The sequence below is a fragment of the Typopeltis vanoorti genome, chromosome 9 (assembly GCF_054136105.1).
Source record: "Typopeltis vanoorti isolate ZY-2024b chromosome 9, IOZ_Tvanoo_1.0, whole genome shotgun sequence".
Taxonomy (NCBI): domain Eukaryota; kingdom Metazoa; phylum Arthropoda; class Arachnida; order Uropygi; family Thelyphonidae; genus Typopeltis; species Typopeltis vanoorti.
Genome location: NC_143557.1, coordinates 5393792 through 5412183, shown reverse-complemented (window position 1 = coordinate 5412183; position 18392 = coordinate 5393792). Strand labels below are relative to the sequence as shown.

General features: G+C 39.0%; 1 protein-coding gene across 1 annotated transcript in view; it reads left to right on the top strand.

Moving 5' to 3' along the window:
- LOC150102858 (retinoid-inducible serine carboxypeptidase-like) overlaps window positions 1–18392 on the top strand; it is a 279126-nt gene that overhangs the window by 54877 nt on the left and 205857 nt on the right. The window contains exon 3 of the mRNA XM_090397958.1: window positions 17662–17817. Coding sequence (XP_090254084.1) covers window positions 17662–17817 — 156 coding nt within the window. The remainder of the gene's footprint in view (window positions 1–17661; window positions 17818–18392) is intronic.

Below are 18392 nucleotides of genomic sequence, written 5' to 3'. Positions count from 1 at the left end.
ACCTATTCACTGTCTATTCAAGTCTTCGTGTAAGGCCACAACATCTGCTCTACTCTTCATAGTTCATCCCAACTTTGAATCATCTGCAAACAACTGAATATTCCAATTCAAATCTTCCCCAATATCATTAACATACAAGTTAAACAGCAATGGCCCTAAAGTAAATCGCTGAGGCACACCACTAGTGACTTCCCTCTTCTGGGATATTGTTTCCCCATACATAAATGGTTGATACTTATCAGACAGCCAATCTCCAGTCCAATGCACTAGTCTAATATGACCCCATCTACTCTAGTTTGAATATCAAATTTTCATGTGGCAATCTATTGAAAGTCTTTGCAAATTCTAAGTATACTACTGTGTATTTATCTACAATGTCCATTGGAGATGGATACACAGTATATCTGGAAACAATGTCTGCTGTCGCTTTATTTTAATAAGTAAGTAGATTACTAAAACATGCCCTCCCTTTAGCAAATCCATGTTGTCCATCCAAGGTAATACCACTGTTGTACCCAGTTCTGGATCCTGATTCTCACCAGCCTCTCCAACTCTTTAACTACAACAGCAGACATACAGATAGGCCTATAATTTGCTGCTTGAATTCTGTCATCTCCATTATGAAGCCAGTACAATCCTCCTCATCATCAGTTGCTCTCAAACTCTCTACAATGTCATATTTACAAGGATGAAAGACCTTTATGAACTATTTGTTAATTATTAACAATAGATTCACATGTATGCGACAGTAATTAACTTTTTAATAATATATAAATATATATGTGTGAATTTATAGTTATGAATACTCCACTGGCTTCTCTATATAAGAAAATACTCATTAATTATCTTAACTATATCCTTCTCAGTAGTTGTCCTTGTACCATTTTCTCCAATCAGTGCCATCTTACTATAATCATTTTGTTTTTTTATATTGCTACACATCGAAAGAACTCCCTAGGATTTCCTCACTCTGCTGGCAACCACCCAGGCAATCACTTCATGGTCATTCTCACCAACCAGAGAGTGATTTGACACCTCATTTACAATTACATCCTCTGATGAGATGATCAAATTCAAGACCCTCAATCCTCATGTGCCCTTTGTTATATACTGTCTGAGGTAGTTGTCCCTCAAAATCTTCAGAAACTCATTTCCTGGTCACTACTCTCCACATTATCAGGTCTGTAGCAACATCCAATGAAGTATTTCATTCTATTCACTTCTATCTCACACCATACTGCCACTATTTCCCCCTTGGATCTTTACCTTGTATGGACATAAATCTTTTTGGTACACAATAAATAACAGATAAACTCACGTAGAAAGATTATTTATTAGTATAATTTTCGCCTGTGTGTCACAGGCATCCTCAGTACATTAAGCTCAAAATTAAACACTAACTGACAATTCCAAAAAGCGCCACCTAAGTAGCTGGTGTAAGATAACTAAGAAGGTCAATAACTTTCCTAAAAAAAAAAAAAAAAAAAAAATTAATATAATAAAAAGTATTATATAATAAATAAAAATAATTAATATTATATTAATTTTTTTTTTTTTTAGGAAAGTTATTGACCTTCTTAGTTATCTTACACCAGCTACTTAGGTGGCGCTTTTTGGAATTGTCAGTTAGTGTTTAATTTTGAGCTTAATGTACTGAGGATGCCTGTGACACACAGGCGAAAATTATACTAATAAATAATCTTTCTACATGAGTTTTTCCGTTATTTATTGTGTACCGATATGTCTACTCACGATTTACCTCTTTTAAAACATAAATCTTTTTGTATCATCAATAGCACTACACTTCCCTTTCTACCCTTTCTGTCTTCATGAAATACATCATACCCTTCCATCTGTGTTCCTGTCAGAATATCATCCTCATCCAAAGATGTCTCATTTATTCCAACAATTTTTGGGTGAACAAACTCAATCACTGCAACCATTTCATTTCTCTTATTTCTGATACTTCTAGCATTCGTACGCAAACGTAGCAACTCATTCCTGCTATGTAATAAGTGTATCTCCCACTGATACACTTATTACATGCAACTTCTCCATACTTTCCCATTTATTTATTTATTTATAAATAGATAATTATTTTTCTATATAACTATAAATAGATAATTATTTATTTATAGTTATTTATTTTTCTCCCTACTCATCCAAGAACCTTCTTCAAATCCAATTGTCTTTGCTGCATCTGAGGTCATCCCCTTCCCTTTTTGTCTGCGACTTATTTATATCCCCCTGGAGCATCAACCTTTCTCATGCTGTGTTCCCCTCTCCACCCTGAGTCTCCCTGTTTTCCTGTTTGTCTTGCACACTTGTTCTCTCATTCTCTACACTCATGCTACTGCCCAGAAGCATGAGTGTAGAGAACTTCTTTATTCATAAGTACCACCTCAATCTCTCCTTCCTTACTCTCCCACTCTTTCTCATCACTTCTTACTTGATCTGATTCATTCTCTGCACTGATTTTTCTATCTCCCAGCAGCAGTCTCTCCAAATGACTCACACCAAAACCATTCAAATGTAGTCCATCACTCTTATACAGTTCATTTGGTCCATGAAACTCATTCCACATATTAACAAACTGCACTCCTTCACACATTTCCACTAACATATCATTCATAATTCTTGCTCTTTGCCTCATCTCATCACTGTCAAAGGCAGTCAACACTGACTGCCTTTCCTATCACACTACTCAGTTGCTCAACAATCTCTTGATATCTGGTCTTACATCCTCCTTGTTCCCGGTGAAATCATTTGTTCTTACTGCCACTATCAACTGTTTTACTCACTCACTTCTCATATCCAGTGCCTCAATCACTTTATCGTTTTATCTCCCAGAAAACAATCCTTGTGCATCTTCTTATTTACCACAACCCTAATAATTGAATCGGCATCCATCACCACTCCCTGGTCTTTTGTCACCTTTTTCGTACCACATCATTTTTGTTTTTGTTCATCATCATGTTTTTGTTTTCATCATGCTTTCATAGATATCTACAGTTCTCTTCATTTCGCTCCGCATCTGCCTCGTCTCCACCATTTCAGCTTTCAAATCTTGCATCCTTTTTTCTTTTGTTTTCATTTACTCTCTGTATTTTATTGCTATTGACACTTGTTCAGCATCAATCCTGCTCACCACCTGACTATTAATTGCACTTTGTTTTTCAATGTCATTATTGCCTGCTTTATTCTTAATCAAATTCTCTTTTCCTTGCTATTACTTCTGAACATTCTCTGAATGTTCACACTATCTTCAACTGCCTTTTAGTTACAATGCATGTTCTCTACTCATATGTAAGCTATTTAAACTCATATATAAGCAAGCCTCACGGTTCATCTGAATATTGCATTTTTTACATTCTTACACTTTTTCTTTTCTCTTATTCAGCCTTTCTACATAAATACTCATGATATCTTGCCAAGCATACATATTACATTCATGGTCCTTTGCCATTTTTTAATTCTACAGCCTTTAATTGGTGTTTTGTCTTTGCTGACCTACGTAGTGATTTGCATTTCTCTGCCATGTTGTATCAGTGTGCTGATACAACATGGCAGAGAAATGTTGAATTTATGATTAACATCACCTAATCATACAAGAAATTTATCCAAACACTGCATTCCACACTCAGATATCTCACATTAACACTTAATCTACAATTTAGACAATATCTGCACACATTTAAATATAAAATTTACTTATCTTGCTGCAGCCCACACAATGACCAATGTTTAACTCACACCACTGGGTGGGGGGGGGGGGGGGTGGGGGGGGGGGGGGGTGGGGGGGGGGGGGGGTGGGGGGGGGGGGGGGTGGGGGGGGGGGGGGGTGGGGGGGGGGGGGGGTGGGGGGGGGGGGGGGTGGGGGGGGGGGGGGGTGGGGGGGGGGGGGGGTGGGGGGGGGGGGGGGTGGGGGGGGGGGGGGGTGGGGGGGGGGGGGGGTGGGGGGGGGGGGGGGTGGGGGGGGGGGGGGGTGGGGGGGGGGGGGGGTGGGGGGGGGGGGGGGTGGGGGGGGGGGGGGGTGGGGGGGGGGGGGGGTGGGGGGGGGGGGGGGTGGGGGGGGGGGGGGGTGGGGGGGGGGGGGGGTGGGGGGGGGGGGGGGTGGGGGGGGGGGGGGGTGGGGGGGGGGGGGGGTGGGGGGGGGGGGGGGTGGGGGGGGGGGGGGGTGGGGGGGGGGGGGGGTGGGGGGGGGGGGGGGTGGGGGGGGGGGGGGGTGGGGGGGGGGGGGGGTGGGGGGGGGGGGGGGCTATGTACCTTGTATTCCTGTTTCTTTGATTGGCTTGTTTCTATGCACTGATGGTGTACTGTTATTTTCAGTACGAAATAACTGTACTTTCATTTCATTAAAGTTAATTACTGTGGTTATCATGCAATTTACTGTTTATAGTCATGCCACAGGTGCCTTTAAAGATTAGACAACATTGTATTCATTATTCTTAGATTATTGTAGATTAGGGAATTGATTATTCTTTGGCCGTTTCTATTTTTTACTAATTCTCCAAAACTTCTGACATGATTTTGGATTTTCATATTGCCTACTCAAGCATTTAAATCACCCAGCAGTAATGACATGTCATTTTTGTTTATTTTCTCTGTTATAATTTGAAGTTGGTTATAGAAGTCTGAACCTTTCTTCTTCTCTCCCCTCCTCTGGAGCATGTAATCTGACAACTGTGAGATATCCTCTATTAAGTTTCAATCTGAGTTATATTCTTTTGTTCCAGTATTTATAGTTATTGATGTTGTCTTTAAGGGATTTGTAAATCATGATTGATACTCTTGCTCTTTGGTCCTCTTGTACTCCACTATAGAAATGTATATAGTTATCGGTTTCTTTGGTTCCCTGATTTTTCTTCTTTGTTTCCATCAATACTGCAATTTTGATTTTCTTTTGATATAGAATTTCATCTGGTTTTCTTTGTGAGATAAACTTTTTACATTCCAGGTAGTGAAATCTTTTTTCCAGTCGGTACCTTTAGCCGGTCTAGGGTCATTTCCATTTTGAACAGTCCTGAATTCTTTCTTTGAGACGTGAAAGTAATTAGAATGCTTGTGAGTTGGTTACTAGCCAAAGTACAAGGTGTCCATAGTGGTGGGGCTGCCACCTTGAGGCAGCTAGGCTTGCCTTTTTTAGTAGGTAGTGGCAATATAGTTTGAGAGGAAAGAGTCACTTCCTCACCCTCGAATTACTCTAATAACACTGGGGGGGGGGGTTAAGAAGTAAGAGAGAGAGTATTTTATGTTGGAGGTTTAATGGATTTTTTTACAACACTCAAAAAGAATTAAAATAGAATTTAATACTGCTATATTTCGTCCTAGTCACTAGGACATCTACGGGAATTACAAAGACAATTAATGTAACATGCACACAAAAACTTACAATACTAAGCCCAACCACGTGGGTGACAATAAAGTCCTATCTAGGTAGAGTGCCCTCTAAGGGCAGTAGTAGGTGGCCTGGAATGTAAGGTGGGACCTCTGGTGATGACTGTTTCCCAAATCTTCGGAAGCTTAATGCAACCGTATTTGTTAAGATTTGGTTGGTTTCTGAGAGCTGCTGCTGCTTCTAAGAAAAGTCTCTCTTTCTTGAATTTGCTGTGGTGGAGCATGGTGGTTTTCTTCCATGATACTCTGTGGGTGGTGTCCAAAACATGGTCAGCCAAGCCTGAATGGCCATAGTTGTGTTTAACGATGTACGACTTGTGTTCCTCCAGGCGGATGGATGCTGATCTGCCTGTCTGTCCAAAGTACGCACGCTTACAGGAACAGGGGTAGTTTGTAAACTCCAGGCAGAGAGAGAGGAGGGAGCTGATCTTTCGTAGAACGGATAAGGGTAGCCAGTTTGCGGTAAGGCTTATATGTTGTGTGTAGGTTATACTTTTTTAGTATCTTGGCTATTTTTTCCGCAGTGCCACGGATGTAGGGTATGGTGATGGCATTTTTATATTCTTGTTGACGAGAGGGATGGGGAATGGGGGAGGAGTTGATTATTTTTTTGATACTGTGATCGCTGTAGCCATTGGAGAGGAAAGTTCTGTGTATGTGGTTAAGCTTAGTGGTGAGGGCGGTTCCACTGGAACAAAGATTGTGGGCTCTCTTGGTAAGGGTTTTAATGATGCCATATTGTTGTGAGGGGTGGTGGTGGGAGAGTTTGTGAATGTATCTGCCTGTGTGTGTGTGGGTTTTCTGTATACAGTGAAGGCAAGTGTATCATTAGGCAGGCACGTGACTAAGGTGTCTAAGAACGGTAAACAATTGTTCTTTTCCTTTTCCATAGTAAACTGGATTCTTGGATGTAGGCTATTGAGATGACCGAGGAAGGAGTCTAACGTGTCTGGGCCATGAGGCCAAATAGAGAACACATCTTCTACATATCTTAGCCAGATAGAAGGTTTGAGTGGGGCTGAGTCTATGGCTCATTTTTCGAAATCTTCCATATAGAAATTGGCAAGGGGGGGGGGGGGTGAGAGGGGGGAGCCCATTGCGGTTCCCTCTATCTGCTTGTAGATTTTGTTATTCCAAGCGAAATACCCAGAGTTGATGGCGAAGGAAAAGAGATCTAAGATGTCAGAGGGAAAAACGTTTTCTAAGTGTCGGTTAAGGGAATATTGGTAAACAGGGAGGAGATATCAAAGCTTACTAATATGTCTGTATTATTCAAGGTTAAATTTTCTGTGAGGGCTTTAAAGTGGGTCGAGTTTTTTATATAGGAAGCTGAATTTCTGGTGTGGGAGGACAGAGAGTTGGCCAACTGTTTAGACAGTCTGTAACAAGGTGCATTGGTGGCATCTACTATAGGCCTGAGTGGGGAATTAGGTTTGTGGATTTTTGGTAAACCGTATATTCTGGGGGTACGGGAGCGGAAAGGTTTAAGTTTTTTCGTGACGTCGGGGGGCCAGGAGGTTACTTTTTTAAGTATGATTTTTAATTTCTTAACTTGCGTTTTTGTGGGGTCTTGTTCTAGCGGGATGTAGGTAGCGCGATCGCGGAGGATAATGTTCATTTTATGATTGTATTCGCTGGTATTAAGGACTACTGTGGCATTACCTTTATCCACTCTGGTGATGACGATACTTTTTTCTTTGCGTAGTTTCTGCAGAGCCATACGTTGGGAATAAGATAAGTTACTTTTTGGAGGCGAAGAGTGAACGAGGATGTTGGCTATGTCGAGTCTGATGTTGTTGGCTACCTCCGATGCTAAGCGACCGATCCCCCGTTCGACGTTAACCATTACATCGAGCACCGGCACTTCTTTCGGGGCGACGGCAAAATTACGGCCGAGGCAAAGGGCGCTGACGGCATCATCGTTGAGCCTTTTGGACGAGAGGTTTATTACTGTCTGGAGCGGTTGAATTTGTGGTTGTGGTTTGTCTTTAACCAGGTTGTTGTATTTCTTGACGTGTTTGTTTTTTATTATAATACAGCTATATCGCCTGCTTCAGTTTAGGAGTACCCCTGTTTAAATGTCATTGGCTATTTACTCATGGGTTCTTAGGGCATTATGAGTGTAGATGTACTAAAAAAGTATATGTAGCTTAAGGAATAGAAATTGCACATACCTTTTTCTGGGTGTTGTGGCTTTTCCTCTGTCTGCGATGTCGAGAACTGCACACTCTGCAGTTCTCGACATCGCAGACAGACACACTCTGCAGTTCTCGACATCGCAGACAGAGGAAAAGCCACAACACCCAGAAAAAGGTATGTGCAATTTCTATTCCTTAAGCTACATATACTTTTTAGTACATCTACACTCATAATGCCCTAAGAACCCATGAGTAAATAGCCAATGACATTTAAACAGGGGTACTCCTAAACTGAAGCAGGCGATATAGCTGTATTATAATAGTTTATAATGAGGAGTAACATGGGAGTTTTCCCAGAAATAATATACATAACTTTGTTTTTTATTTTCTGAAATTCTCTCTGTGCGGAAGTTTCCGAAATGTCAGAGAGAATCGACCAGAGTTCAGGGTTAAGAACGGTGGAGAGCTCCGCATGTAAGGAGCCAATGGCGGCGTTCGTCACTGCGAGGGCGGCACGAGTAGAGGCGATTTGCTCGCGTAGTAATGCTAAGCTGGCACGTTTGTATATCCGGAGTGCTTTTTTGGAATGGAAATTGATCTTCATTTTAACACATTTCGGTATCACTCTTGTATCCCAACATCTTTTTAAAAAGGCCAGCCTATTTAGTTGTCTAGATAGTCGTAGTTTTCACTTACCGTATTGCTTGGATTTGCGTGCTAATTCTTCTCCATGGATGATTAGAATTCTTGTGTAGAGGCTTAAGTGCTGTGAGGACATTATGTTGGAGGTTTAATGGATTTTTTTACAACACTCAAAAAGAATTAAAATAGAATTTAATACTTCCTATATTAATACTTCCAGTTAGTGAAATCTTTTTTCCAGTCGGTACCTTTAGCTAGTCTAGGGTCATTTCCATTTTGAACAGTCCTGAATTCTTTCTTTGAGACGTGAAAGTAATTAGAATGCTTGTGAGTTGGTTACTAGCCAAAGTACAAGGTGTCCCTAGTGGTGGGGCTGCCACCTTGAGGCAGCTAGGCTTGCCTTTTTTAGTAGGTTGTGGCACTTCGGAAAAAATAGCCAAGATACTAAAAAAGTATAACCTACACACAACATATAAGCCTTACCGCAAACTGGCTACCCTTATCCGTTCTACGAAAGATCAGCTCCCTCCTCTCTCTCTGCCTGGAGTTTACAAACTACCCTGTTCCTGTAAGCGTGCGTACTTTGGACAGACAGGCAGATCAGCATCCATCCGCCTGGAGGAACACAAGTCGTACATCGTTAAACACAACTATGGCCATTCAGGCTTGGCTGACCATGTTTTGGACACCACCCACAGAGTATCATGGAAGAAAACCACCATGCTCCACCACAGCAAATTCAAGAAAGAGATACTTTTCTTAGAAGCAGCAGCAGCTCTCAGAAACCAACCAAATCTTAACAAATATGGTTGCATTAAGCTTCCGAAGATTTGGGAAACAGTCATCACCAGAAGGATAAGAATTTGTTGTTTTAAGGATACTTGCGACATAAGACTGAATGATATAATCACGTAATCACAAGAAAGATATTTATTTAACCAAATATTTCGGTCTGGAAATAGCAGACCATCGTCGGTGATATTACAAGAACAGTTTAAAAAATATACAAGCTAGAATACTAACAATAGATCGTTGAAATTAGAACATGCCGCGTGATGTTATATCACTAAGTATGAAACGAAATATTTTGAAGTAGAAACATGATTGAATTTGCTATTAAAAAAAAAAAAAAAAAAAATTAATGAGTAATCTTGATTAGGCTTTCCCAGATTTTTGATATAGATATGCAGTCATTACGATTCAGGTTGGGATGATGGAGCAAGGCCTCCACGCTTTCCTTGAACAAACGTTCGAACCTATAACGGGATCTATGTAAGAGGCGCGTTTTGGACCAAAGGATGCTGTGGTCAGTTTCAATCCCGTGTTGAGCCAAACCAGACTTTTCAGGTTTATTGTGAAGAATGGATGATTGATGTTCTTGGATTCTTTTTTCAAGAGAACGTCCAGTCTGTCCAAAGTAAGAGAGATCACAGTTGCAAGGAATTTGATAAACTCCAGGAAGAGATAAAGTTGAGCGTTTGTCTTTAGGAGAAGGAAAATGAGAAGACAATTTGTTAATAGGAGAATACGTAGCTGTTAAATCATATTTCTTCAAAATTCTTGCGATAGGTTCTGAAATACCGGAGATATAAGGAATAGGTACTCGACGTATTGAATCTTTGTTGTTTTGTGGAGGATTATAAGATGTAAGAAGACGTTGAATACTTTTTTCAGAAAAGCCATTGAGTTTCATGTGTTGCTGGATAGTAGAAAGTTCTTTCTATTATCTAATAGGCAGGAACTGTGTTCCTGCCTATTTTTATAGTTTTGGTTTTTTTTTATTGCTGATTTTCATGCCAAGTTTGTTACAGCTGTTATTTAATTTAGACAATCCTGAAGACTTGCACTGGATGTATTTTGGAGTACAACATCATATTCATAAAGAAAAAAAGCTAAGTTTGACATCTCCAATTCTAATATTAGGCTTGATGACACTTTCTTACATAACATTATTATTATTATTATTACCCAAGACCCCATGGAGTCAAAGACTCATTTAGGATGTCCTTTTATCATACACACAGCTCATCATACTGTGCCTTAAACAAACTCATTCTCTGCAGACATCACACTCTCAGGCAAGGCATTATAATCATTCACAACTCTGCCCCATGTGATCCATATAGATGATGAATAAGAGTGGAGATAATGTGCATCCTTGTCTTACCCAAAATTTTACATCAAACCACCTTCCTGTATTTCCTCTAACTACTGACTGACACCTTAAATATAGACTATGTATGATGGCTGTTCAATAAGTAATAAGACTAATTTTACTGTCGTGAAACCACTCATCACAACATTCATTTCTGTGGAATAAAGAAATGTTGCTGTCTGTATTAACAAAAGAGGTTGATAGATGGCATATACAGGCTGATGTGCCAGAGTGTCACGTGACTAAACGCAAGCTTGTTTTGGCACGCCTACGATTGCGACCAGTTGTAGAAATGGAAGCATCCTTGGAACAACGTTATGCGGTTAAATTTTGTGTGCATTTGCAAAAATCGGCATCAGACACTTTTAACATGATATGCAAAGCTTTACACGATGAAGCAATGTCGGGGGCAAGTATTTTTCACTGGCATAAAACTTTTAAGGAAGGAAGGCAAAATGTGGAAGATCTTGAACATGAGGGAAGACTTTCAACATCCATCACAGAGACAATGATCAACACAGCAGCGATTATCATCAAGGAGGATTGCAGAATTACAGTACGCCACCTGCATGTTGTCCTGAATATTTCTGTGGGAAGTGTTCACTCAATCATGGCTGAACATTTGGGACTGAAACGTGTTTGTGCCCGATGGATTCCCAAACTCTTGACACCGGAGCAAATGCAGCATCAAGTGGATGTGTGCACAAAATGGAAAGAAAGACTGGGACAAGAAGGTGAACTTCTTAAAACGCATCATTACAGCAGATGAAGCTTGGTTGTATCACTATGACCCTACAATGAAACAACAAAGCAGTGAATGGAAGTATCCGTCTTCGCCTACCCCCAAGAAAGCAAAAACTGTAAAATTGGCTGGTAAAGTTATGACCATAATGTTTTTTGACTACGAAGGCATTGTTTACCAACACGCTCTAGAACCCGGGAATAGTGTAAACGGCTCTTACTATGCGGATGTTTTACGGACAGTGTACAGCACGTCAAAAGGAAGCGTCCATTGCTGAAGAATGGCTTCTTATTGCACCGCAATAATGCAAGGCCACATATTGCTGGTTGTGTAGTGGACGTTTTCAGAAGAACAACATGGATATCATACCACACCCTCCATACAGTCCTGATCTCGCACCGTGCAATTTCTGGCTGTTTCCTCAGCTCAAGAACCACTAAGAGGCCACCGTTTCGAAAGCAACAAAGCATGTGTAAAAGCTGCGGAGGCGGTTTTGAAAGAACTCTCAAAAACGGACTTTCACATGTGTTTAAGAAGTGGGCGCAACGTTGGGACAAATGCATCTCGTCTCACAGTAGTTACTTCGAAAAAGACCATGTAAATGATGACGATTAAAGGTAATCTGTTTTCTGTATAAATATAGTCTTATAACTTATTGAACAGCCTCCGTATATTGACCTGTAGAATGTTCCACTCACTCCATATAATTGTAGTGTTTTGGGTACCTTGTCTATGCATTTTCCAGATCTACAAAACCCAGGTATAAATCTTTGTGATATTCCCATGATTTCTCAACTATTTGTCTTAAAGTGAAAATCTGATCTTGACAACCTCTATTTCACCTGAACCCAGCTTGTTCTCCAACTTTCTGTTCCACAGTCCTTCTCAATCTCTTTTCAAGTATGCTTGCATAAATCTTACCTGGGATGCAGAATGGACACCCTTAGAGAAATCTGTCTGTAATTCTCACATTCAGCTTTATTCTCCCTTTTTTTTTTTTTTTTTTGATGGATACTATGAGAGCTCTACTTTAATCATTGGGAATTCAACCTTCTTGCCAGGGCCATCTCAATTATGCATTGTGGTCACTGCAAAACTTTTATATCTCTGCATTTCTGGTCAAATATCATATACTCCAGCTGTGTGTGTGTTATGATCCATCGAGTCGTTTCCGACTCCTGGCGACTCCACGAACATACACTCTCCATTCCTATCTGTCCCTGACCATGTCTTTTGGAACCTCCAAGCGCACTCCAGTTGCTTCTTTAATTCCATCCTCCCATCTAATTCTTGGTCTTCCTCTTCTCCTGCTTCCATCAACTTTAGCAAGTATAATCTTCTCCAGACTGTCATTTGCTCGCATAATATGTCCAAAGTATGACAATTTTTGCTTGATAGCTTCAAGGGAGCAATCTGGCTTTATTCTGTCTATCACTGATTTATTGGTTTGCTTTGCAGTCCATGGTATTCATCGTAAGTGTCTCCAAACCCATAATTCAAATGCATCTATCTTCCTTTCACTCTTTCTCAGGGTCCAACTTTCACATCCATTCGGCTACAGGGATTACCATTGCCTTCACGATTCTGGTTTTTATTGTGAGGCCAATAACTTTAAAGATCTTACTTAAATTTGTCATTGCTTTTTTTCCCCGAGTAATAATCTTCTTCTAACTTCTTTGGTACAATAATCATCTTTAACAATTCGGGATCCTAGGAACACAAAATTGTTTAACTGCTTCCATTTTCTCCCCATCTGCTTCAAAATCATTAAGTTCACATGTTGCCATAACTTTTGTCTTTTTGAGGTTAAGTTTAAGACCATATTTAGCACTTCTTCTTTAACTTTCATAATAAGTTCCTTCAAATTTTCTTTGCATTCTGCTAGCAAGGTGGTATCATCTGCATACCTCAAATTATTAATATTTTTTCCACCAATTTTAATTTCAACTGAAGACTCCTCCAGCCCTGCCATTCTTAAAATGTATTCGCTGTACAAGTTAAACAGGTACGGAGATAAAATACATCCTTGTCGCACTCCTTTATCTATTGTGAAATACTCAGTTTCTCCAAGATCTGTTCGGACAGTAGCTTCTTGTTCATAATAAAGATTCCTCAGAAGGATAGTGAAATGCTCTGGGACTCCCATTGTTCTTAACACATTCCACAGTTTCACATGATCTACAGAGTCAAAAGCCTTGCTATAGTCAAGGAAACAAAGGTAGACATTCTTGCGATATTCCTGTGCTCTTTCTATTATCCATCTCACATTGGAGATTTGATTTCTTGTTCCTCTGCCTTTTCGAAATCCTACTCCAGCTATCTTTCCTCATTTCAAGTTTTTGACACCTTTTTCTATCTCAAGTATATGTACTCCTCTTTGGATATCTCTTGAAAAATTTTTAGTACAGTTCTGTCACTGCTTGGTTTGTTTTTTCAAAGAAATTACTCCAGACATCTAGGATATTCTTATCTTCAATTTTCATGTCATTTTTGATTCCTTTTATAGTACTCTTTCCTCCATTTCTAAGCCTCCAGAGCATTTTGTCACCTTGATATATATATTTTTTCCCATACTCTTACCATGACTTTTGTTTAGCTACTTTTACACACAGCTTAGCTTGCTTACATTTTTCTCTATATTCTTTTAGGGCAACTGCTAACTTATTTGCTAGGAACTTTTGGTATGCTTTCATCTTTTCCAGGACTACTTCTTTAACTGCTTGTGTCCACCATGGTGTTCTTATTTTTCATTCTAGCTCATTTTCTCCTGTCTGAATGAATCAATCAATGTTTCTTTAGAGTTTTCCACTAAGACTCCAGGGAGTGGGTTCTTGTTTTCAAACTTCTTCAAATTTTCAATAATTGCTATAAAAGCTGCTCAACTTAATTCTTTTTAAAACTGTAGTACATACTGTTCTTTTCAATGTGATATCCATTTTTATCCTGCGTAGTACTAAATAACGTTAATTCCAATTTCAAATCCTCTATATACTCTTATATCCTGGACCAGCATTATATCACTATCAACAATGACATGTCAAATGAGGTTTTTCTTAATTCTTGTCTTCTCTCCATATGAACTTGAGCACATCTTTATGTGGAAACATGGTGTTAGTAATTACTAGTCCATCTCCTGAACAGAAGTCCAGTAAATACTTACCATTATTATTAGCTTTGCTGTTTTCTCCAAATTTTTTCTCCATTTCCTGTCCTGCTGATCAAATCTCCAACAAGCACTACTTTTTCCATTTTCTTTGTCAGCTGCATTTTCTAATGACTTAAAAAAATTCCTCCACTTCTTCCTTACAGAACCTTCTGTGGAATCTCTTAAGGGTCAAAGCCACAACTGGGAGGAGACCTCCACATTGCCTTTCAGGAATGTTGAGAATCGACTTGGGCTTCTGACTTAATGTCCAATCCTAACCTTCATTTGGTGCACCCTGTTAGTAGGTATATACTGGGTACTGAGCAAACAAAGATGGGCTGGCAATTTGGGAGTTATCTAACCAAATTGTATTTTTTTATTGGCTTAAACCACAACTGCATATGATGGTACAACACACACACACACTGTATATGTGTATACTCCAGATGATGACCCTACTATGAAGGTCAGGAAATTAAAGTATTTGTTTTTAAAATAGTTGTAGTCTCCATAATTTATCAGTGAGTGGTTCTTTGCTTTAGCGAGAGTTTGGCTCTCTCCATGATTTTGTATGTTTTCAGAGACTTCAGTTAAATCAAATTTATGTTCACTTAAATTCTTGGTCAAGAATGAGGTCAATAAAAATAAGGTGGATGAATAAATATGAAAATAGGTGTTCCTCATTATAAAAATGCATCGACGTTTCATTGAGAATCAAGAAAGAGAAGTTAGTTTCTGTTTCTCAGTAGTACCCTAAGATGAAGTGTGTGTTCACATTTGGGAATCAAGATTTTCATTTCTGTTTTTTGATTGGGAATTCAAGAAAGGAACTCCCTGCAGGAGCACTTTTCCAAATCCTATTATGCTATTGTACTTTTTATTGGCTTAAACCACAACTGCATATGATGGTACAACACACACATACTGTATATGTGTATACTTATATATAATTTTTGATATACGTATAAAAGAGATGGGTGCAAAAGTGAGAAGTTTTGATCAGTGAGAACTGTTTAAAAAGTAGAATTAAACCAAATTTTATACTAAAAGAACTTTATTCAGAAGTTGAAAAGAATATTAATGAACAAAGAAAGTAATTCTGGTAGGTAGGCTTATATATTGTTTACTCATAAGTATTATTTTTTTGGAAATAACATATACTAAAATATTAATTATAAAAAAAAATAATACTTTTTTATATTTTGGCAATGTTACATTGCCATCATCAGGGATCACGAAAAACAATGATTTGTGAATGCTGGCACTAACACTGGGAAAATGAGGTTGAAGAAAGCGTCATTTGCCTAGCTAAATGGCATCCCTATTGGGGCTGAAGATCAGAGGATTAATGCTTCCCAAATTTGGGGAAGTCTCATACATCCAAATTTGTTGAGGTTTGGAAAGTTTTTCAGGGCTGAGACAGATTTGAGGAATAGCCTTTCAGTGTAATAGAGTGGCTTTCTTCCAGCGTATCTTGTGGTAGGCATCCAAAGCATGGTCAGCAAGTCCGCAGTGGCTGTATTCAGAACCAGAAATCCTTGTGTTCAGAAATTCTGATATTGGACAGTTTGCAACTGCAAGAAACCTGGTAGGTCTATGGAATGTGGCTGGTCTCTTGTGGAGCAGCTTTACAGCTTTCTGTGTGTTCTGTAAGTGGTTGTAAGGTTGTATTTCCTTAGGATTTTTGTTAGTTTTTGGGATGTGCCCAAAAACTAACATGGGATGGTGATAAATCTTGAGTAATCTCTGCTCTGAATGGGGCGGCGGCGGCAGGGGGGGGGGAGATTGCAGTTACAAGGTTTTAATATTTTTTGGATATTTTAGGGAATGTAGCCATTAGCTAAGAAAGTGTTGAGAATATGGTCAAGTTCGGCATTTATATTACTGTTATCAGAACTGATTATTTTTGCCCTGTTATGTAGAGTTTTTATAATCCCATATTGTTGAGAGGGGTAGTAGTGTAACTGTTGGTGAATATATCTACCTATATGAGTAGGTTTTCTGTAAACAGAGAATGCTAGGAATCCATCAGGCTGGCATGTAATCAGTATCTAGAAATGGGAGACTTGTTGTTTTCCTTTTCTAAGGTAAACTGAATCCTGGAGTGTTGATCGTTTAGATGTGTTAGTTATTAATTGTGGAGCATATACTTCTAAGTGGCCAAATGGAGAACACATCATCTATGTAGCATAGCCAGATATAGTGAGTTTATGTGGGCCAGAGTTTAGGGCTTTTTCTTCAAAGGTCTCCATGAAGAAGTTGAACTAGGGATGGTGAAATTGGAAACCCATGGCTGTTCCTCTATCTGTTTGTAGATATTTCCTTGCTGAACGAAATAGTCTGAGTTTATGGTGAACTGAAATAGGGCTGAGATATCGGTAGGAAATATGGCTTGAATGAAGTCTAAGGTATCTTATACACATAAACTCAGCCCACTTTAAAGCCACTATAGAATACCTCGCACTCCTACATAATGACGTTAGTAAATAAAGAGGAGACATCAAAACTGACCATTATGTCGTTGTGTTGGAGTGTGAGGTTTTCTATACTGGCTTTAAAGTGTGCTGATTTTTTTATGTGTGAAGGTGTGTTGCCAGTATATTATATCAGTACTTGGGCTAACTGTATCAATGTCATCCACAATGGGATATAATGGAACATTTTTTATGGATTTTTGGTAGTCCATATATTTGGTGGGGGGGGGGGGTTCTAGAGTTGTAAGGTTTTAGTTTGTGACTTCCACAGACCAAGAGGTAAGGAGCCTCTGGAGTGTTCTGATCTGTGTACTGGTGGGATCATAGGCTATAGAAAGAGGCCTTTCTTCAGCCTTATTTGCCTATTGTTAGTGGCTGCATGCACATATCATTGTTTTTTATGATCCCTGATGATGGCAATGTAACATTGCCGAAATATAGGAAAAGTAGGATTAGAGAAGCTTACTATATACAAGTAAGCTTGCTTCCTTATTTCTAGATCGTTCTACCTACCTACAAAGTATAGAAAAGTATTAAAGTTTTATAATTAATATTTTAGTATATGTTATTTCCAAAAAAAAAAAAAAAGTTATGAACAAAGAAAGATATAATTGTGAAGAAGTTGCATGATTTGCATGAAAAATTCAATGTAACATCATAAAATAGTATTACTTAAGGAAAAAATAGTTCAATATTAAGCTGAGAGAAAGGGGGAGGGGTTTGATTAGGATGAAGTGACCTGATCGTTTAAACATTGGTCAGTTATTCAAAATTATATATGAATTAAATGTGCTGATTATAAGAGAATTTCGTATAAGGGAGTTAATCATATAATCAGCTTATTCTATTACTCAACCATCTTGCAGGTAAGATTTTCCATATTTATTAAGAGTTTATTACGTGATTGATAATTTTGAATGTTGAAAGCTGCTCAAAATTTTAATTTCATTTCCATTTCTCTTTAATAGGTGAAAGTTGCAAATATTCTCTTCATAGATAATCCAGTGGGAACTGGTTTCAGCTATGTCACTAATTCATCAATATATGCAACAAATAATAGTCAGATTGCTGACGATTTATTAGTTTTGATGGATAATTTCTTAAACAAACTACCGGAATTTCAGGTAATTACTTTGTAACATTTGGTCTTTTTTCTAAACATTTTCTTGAGTTATTTATTTTTATGTGAATTCCACCAATGAATGGATTTAAACCTATTGCACATTAGTATCAGCAGTCAATCAAGAACTCCCTGATTTGATAAAAAGTGGAACTTTTAAGACTACCTTATGTGTTCAATAAGCAGGGTGGGAAACTCACACTGAGTGATGAAATTCATCTGATTGTTAGTAATAGACTGCTGCTCTATCTGGCATTCAAGCTTATATGGTGATTGTTCATGTATAAATTTGTTTTATATATTAATCCCAAACACACAACCTATACCAAAACAGTCTTGTGTGTGGACAAATGGAATATGTTAACAAGTTTCTTGGAGACAACAGTATGATGAAGGCCATTTCAGTGAACAGATAGAATGAAGGAAGATGAGAAGTTTGTTCAGTATGTTTGGAGTTGAACTGTAGAAGGGAGAAAGATCACATGACTGGAAGGAGGAATTTATGCACCTACTGAGAGATAATTACTTGAGGCAGCATGTGACTGTTACTGGGGTGTAAGAGTATTGGCCCTGGTCAAG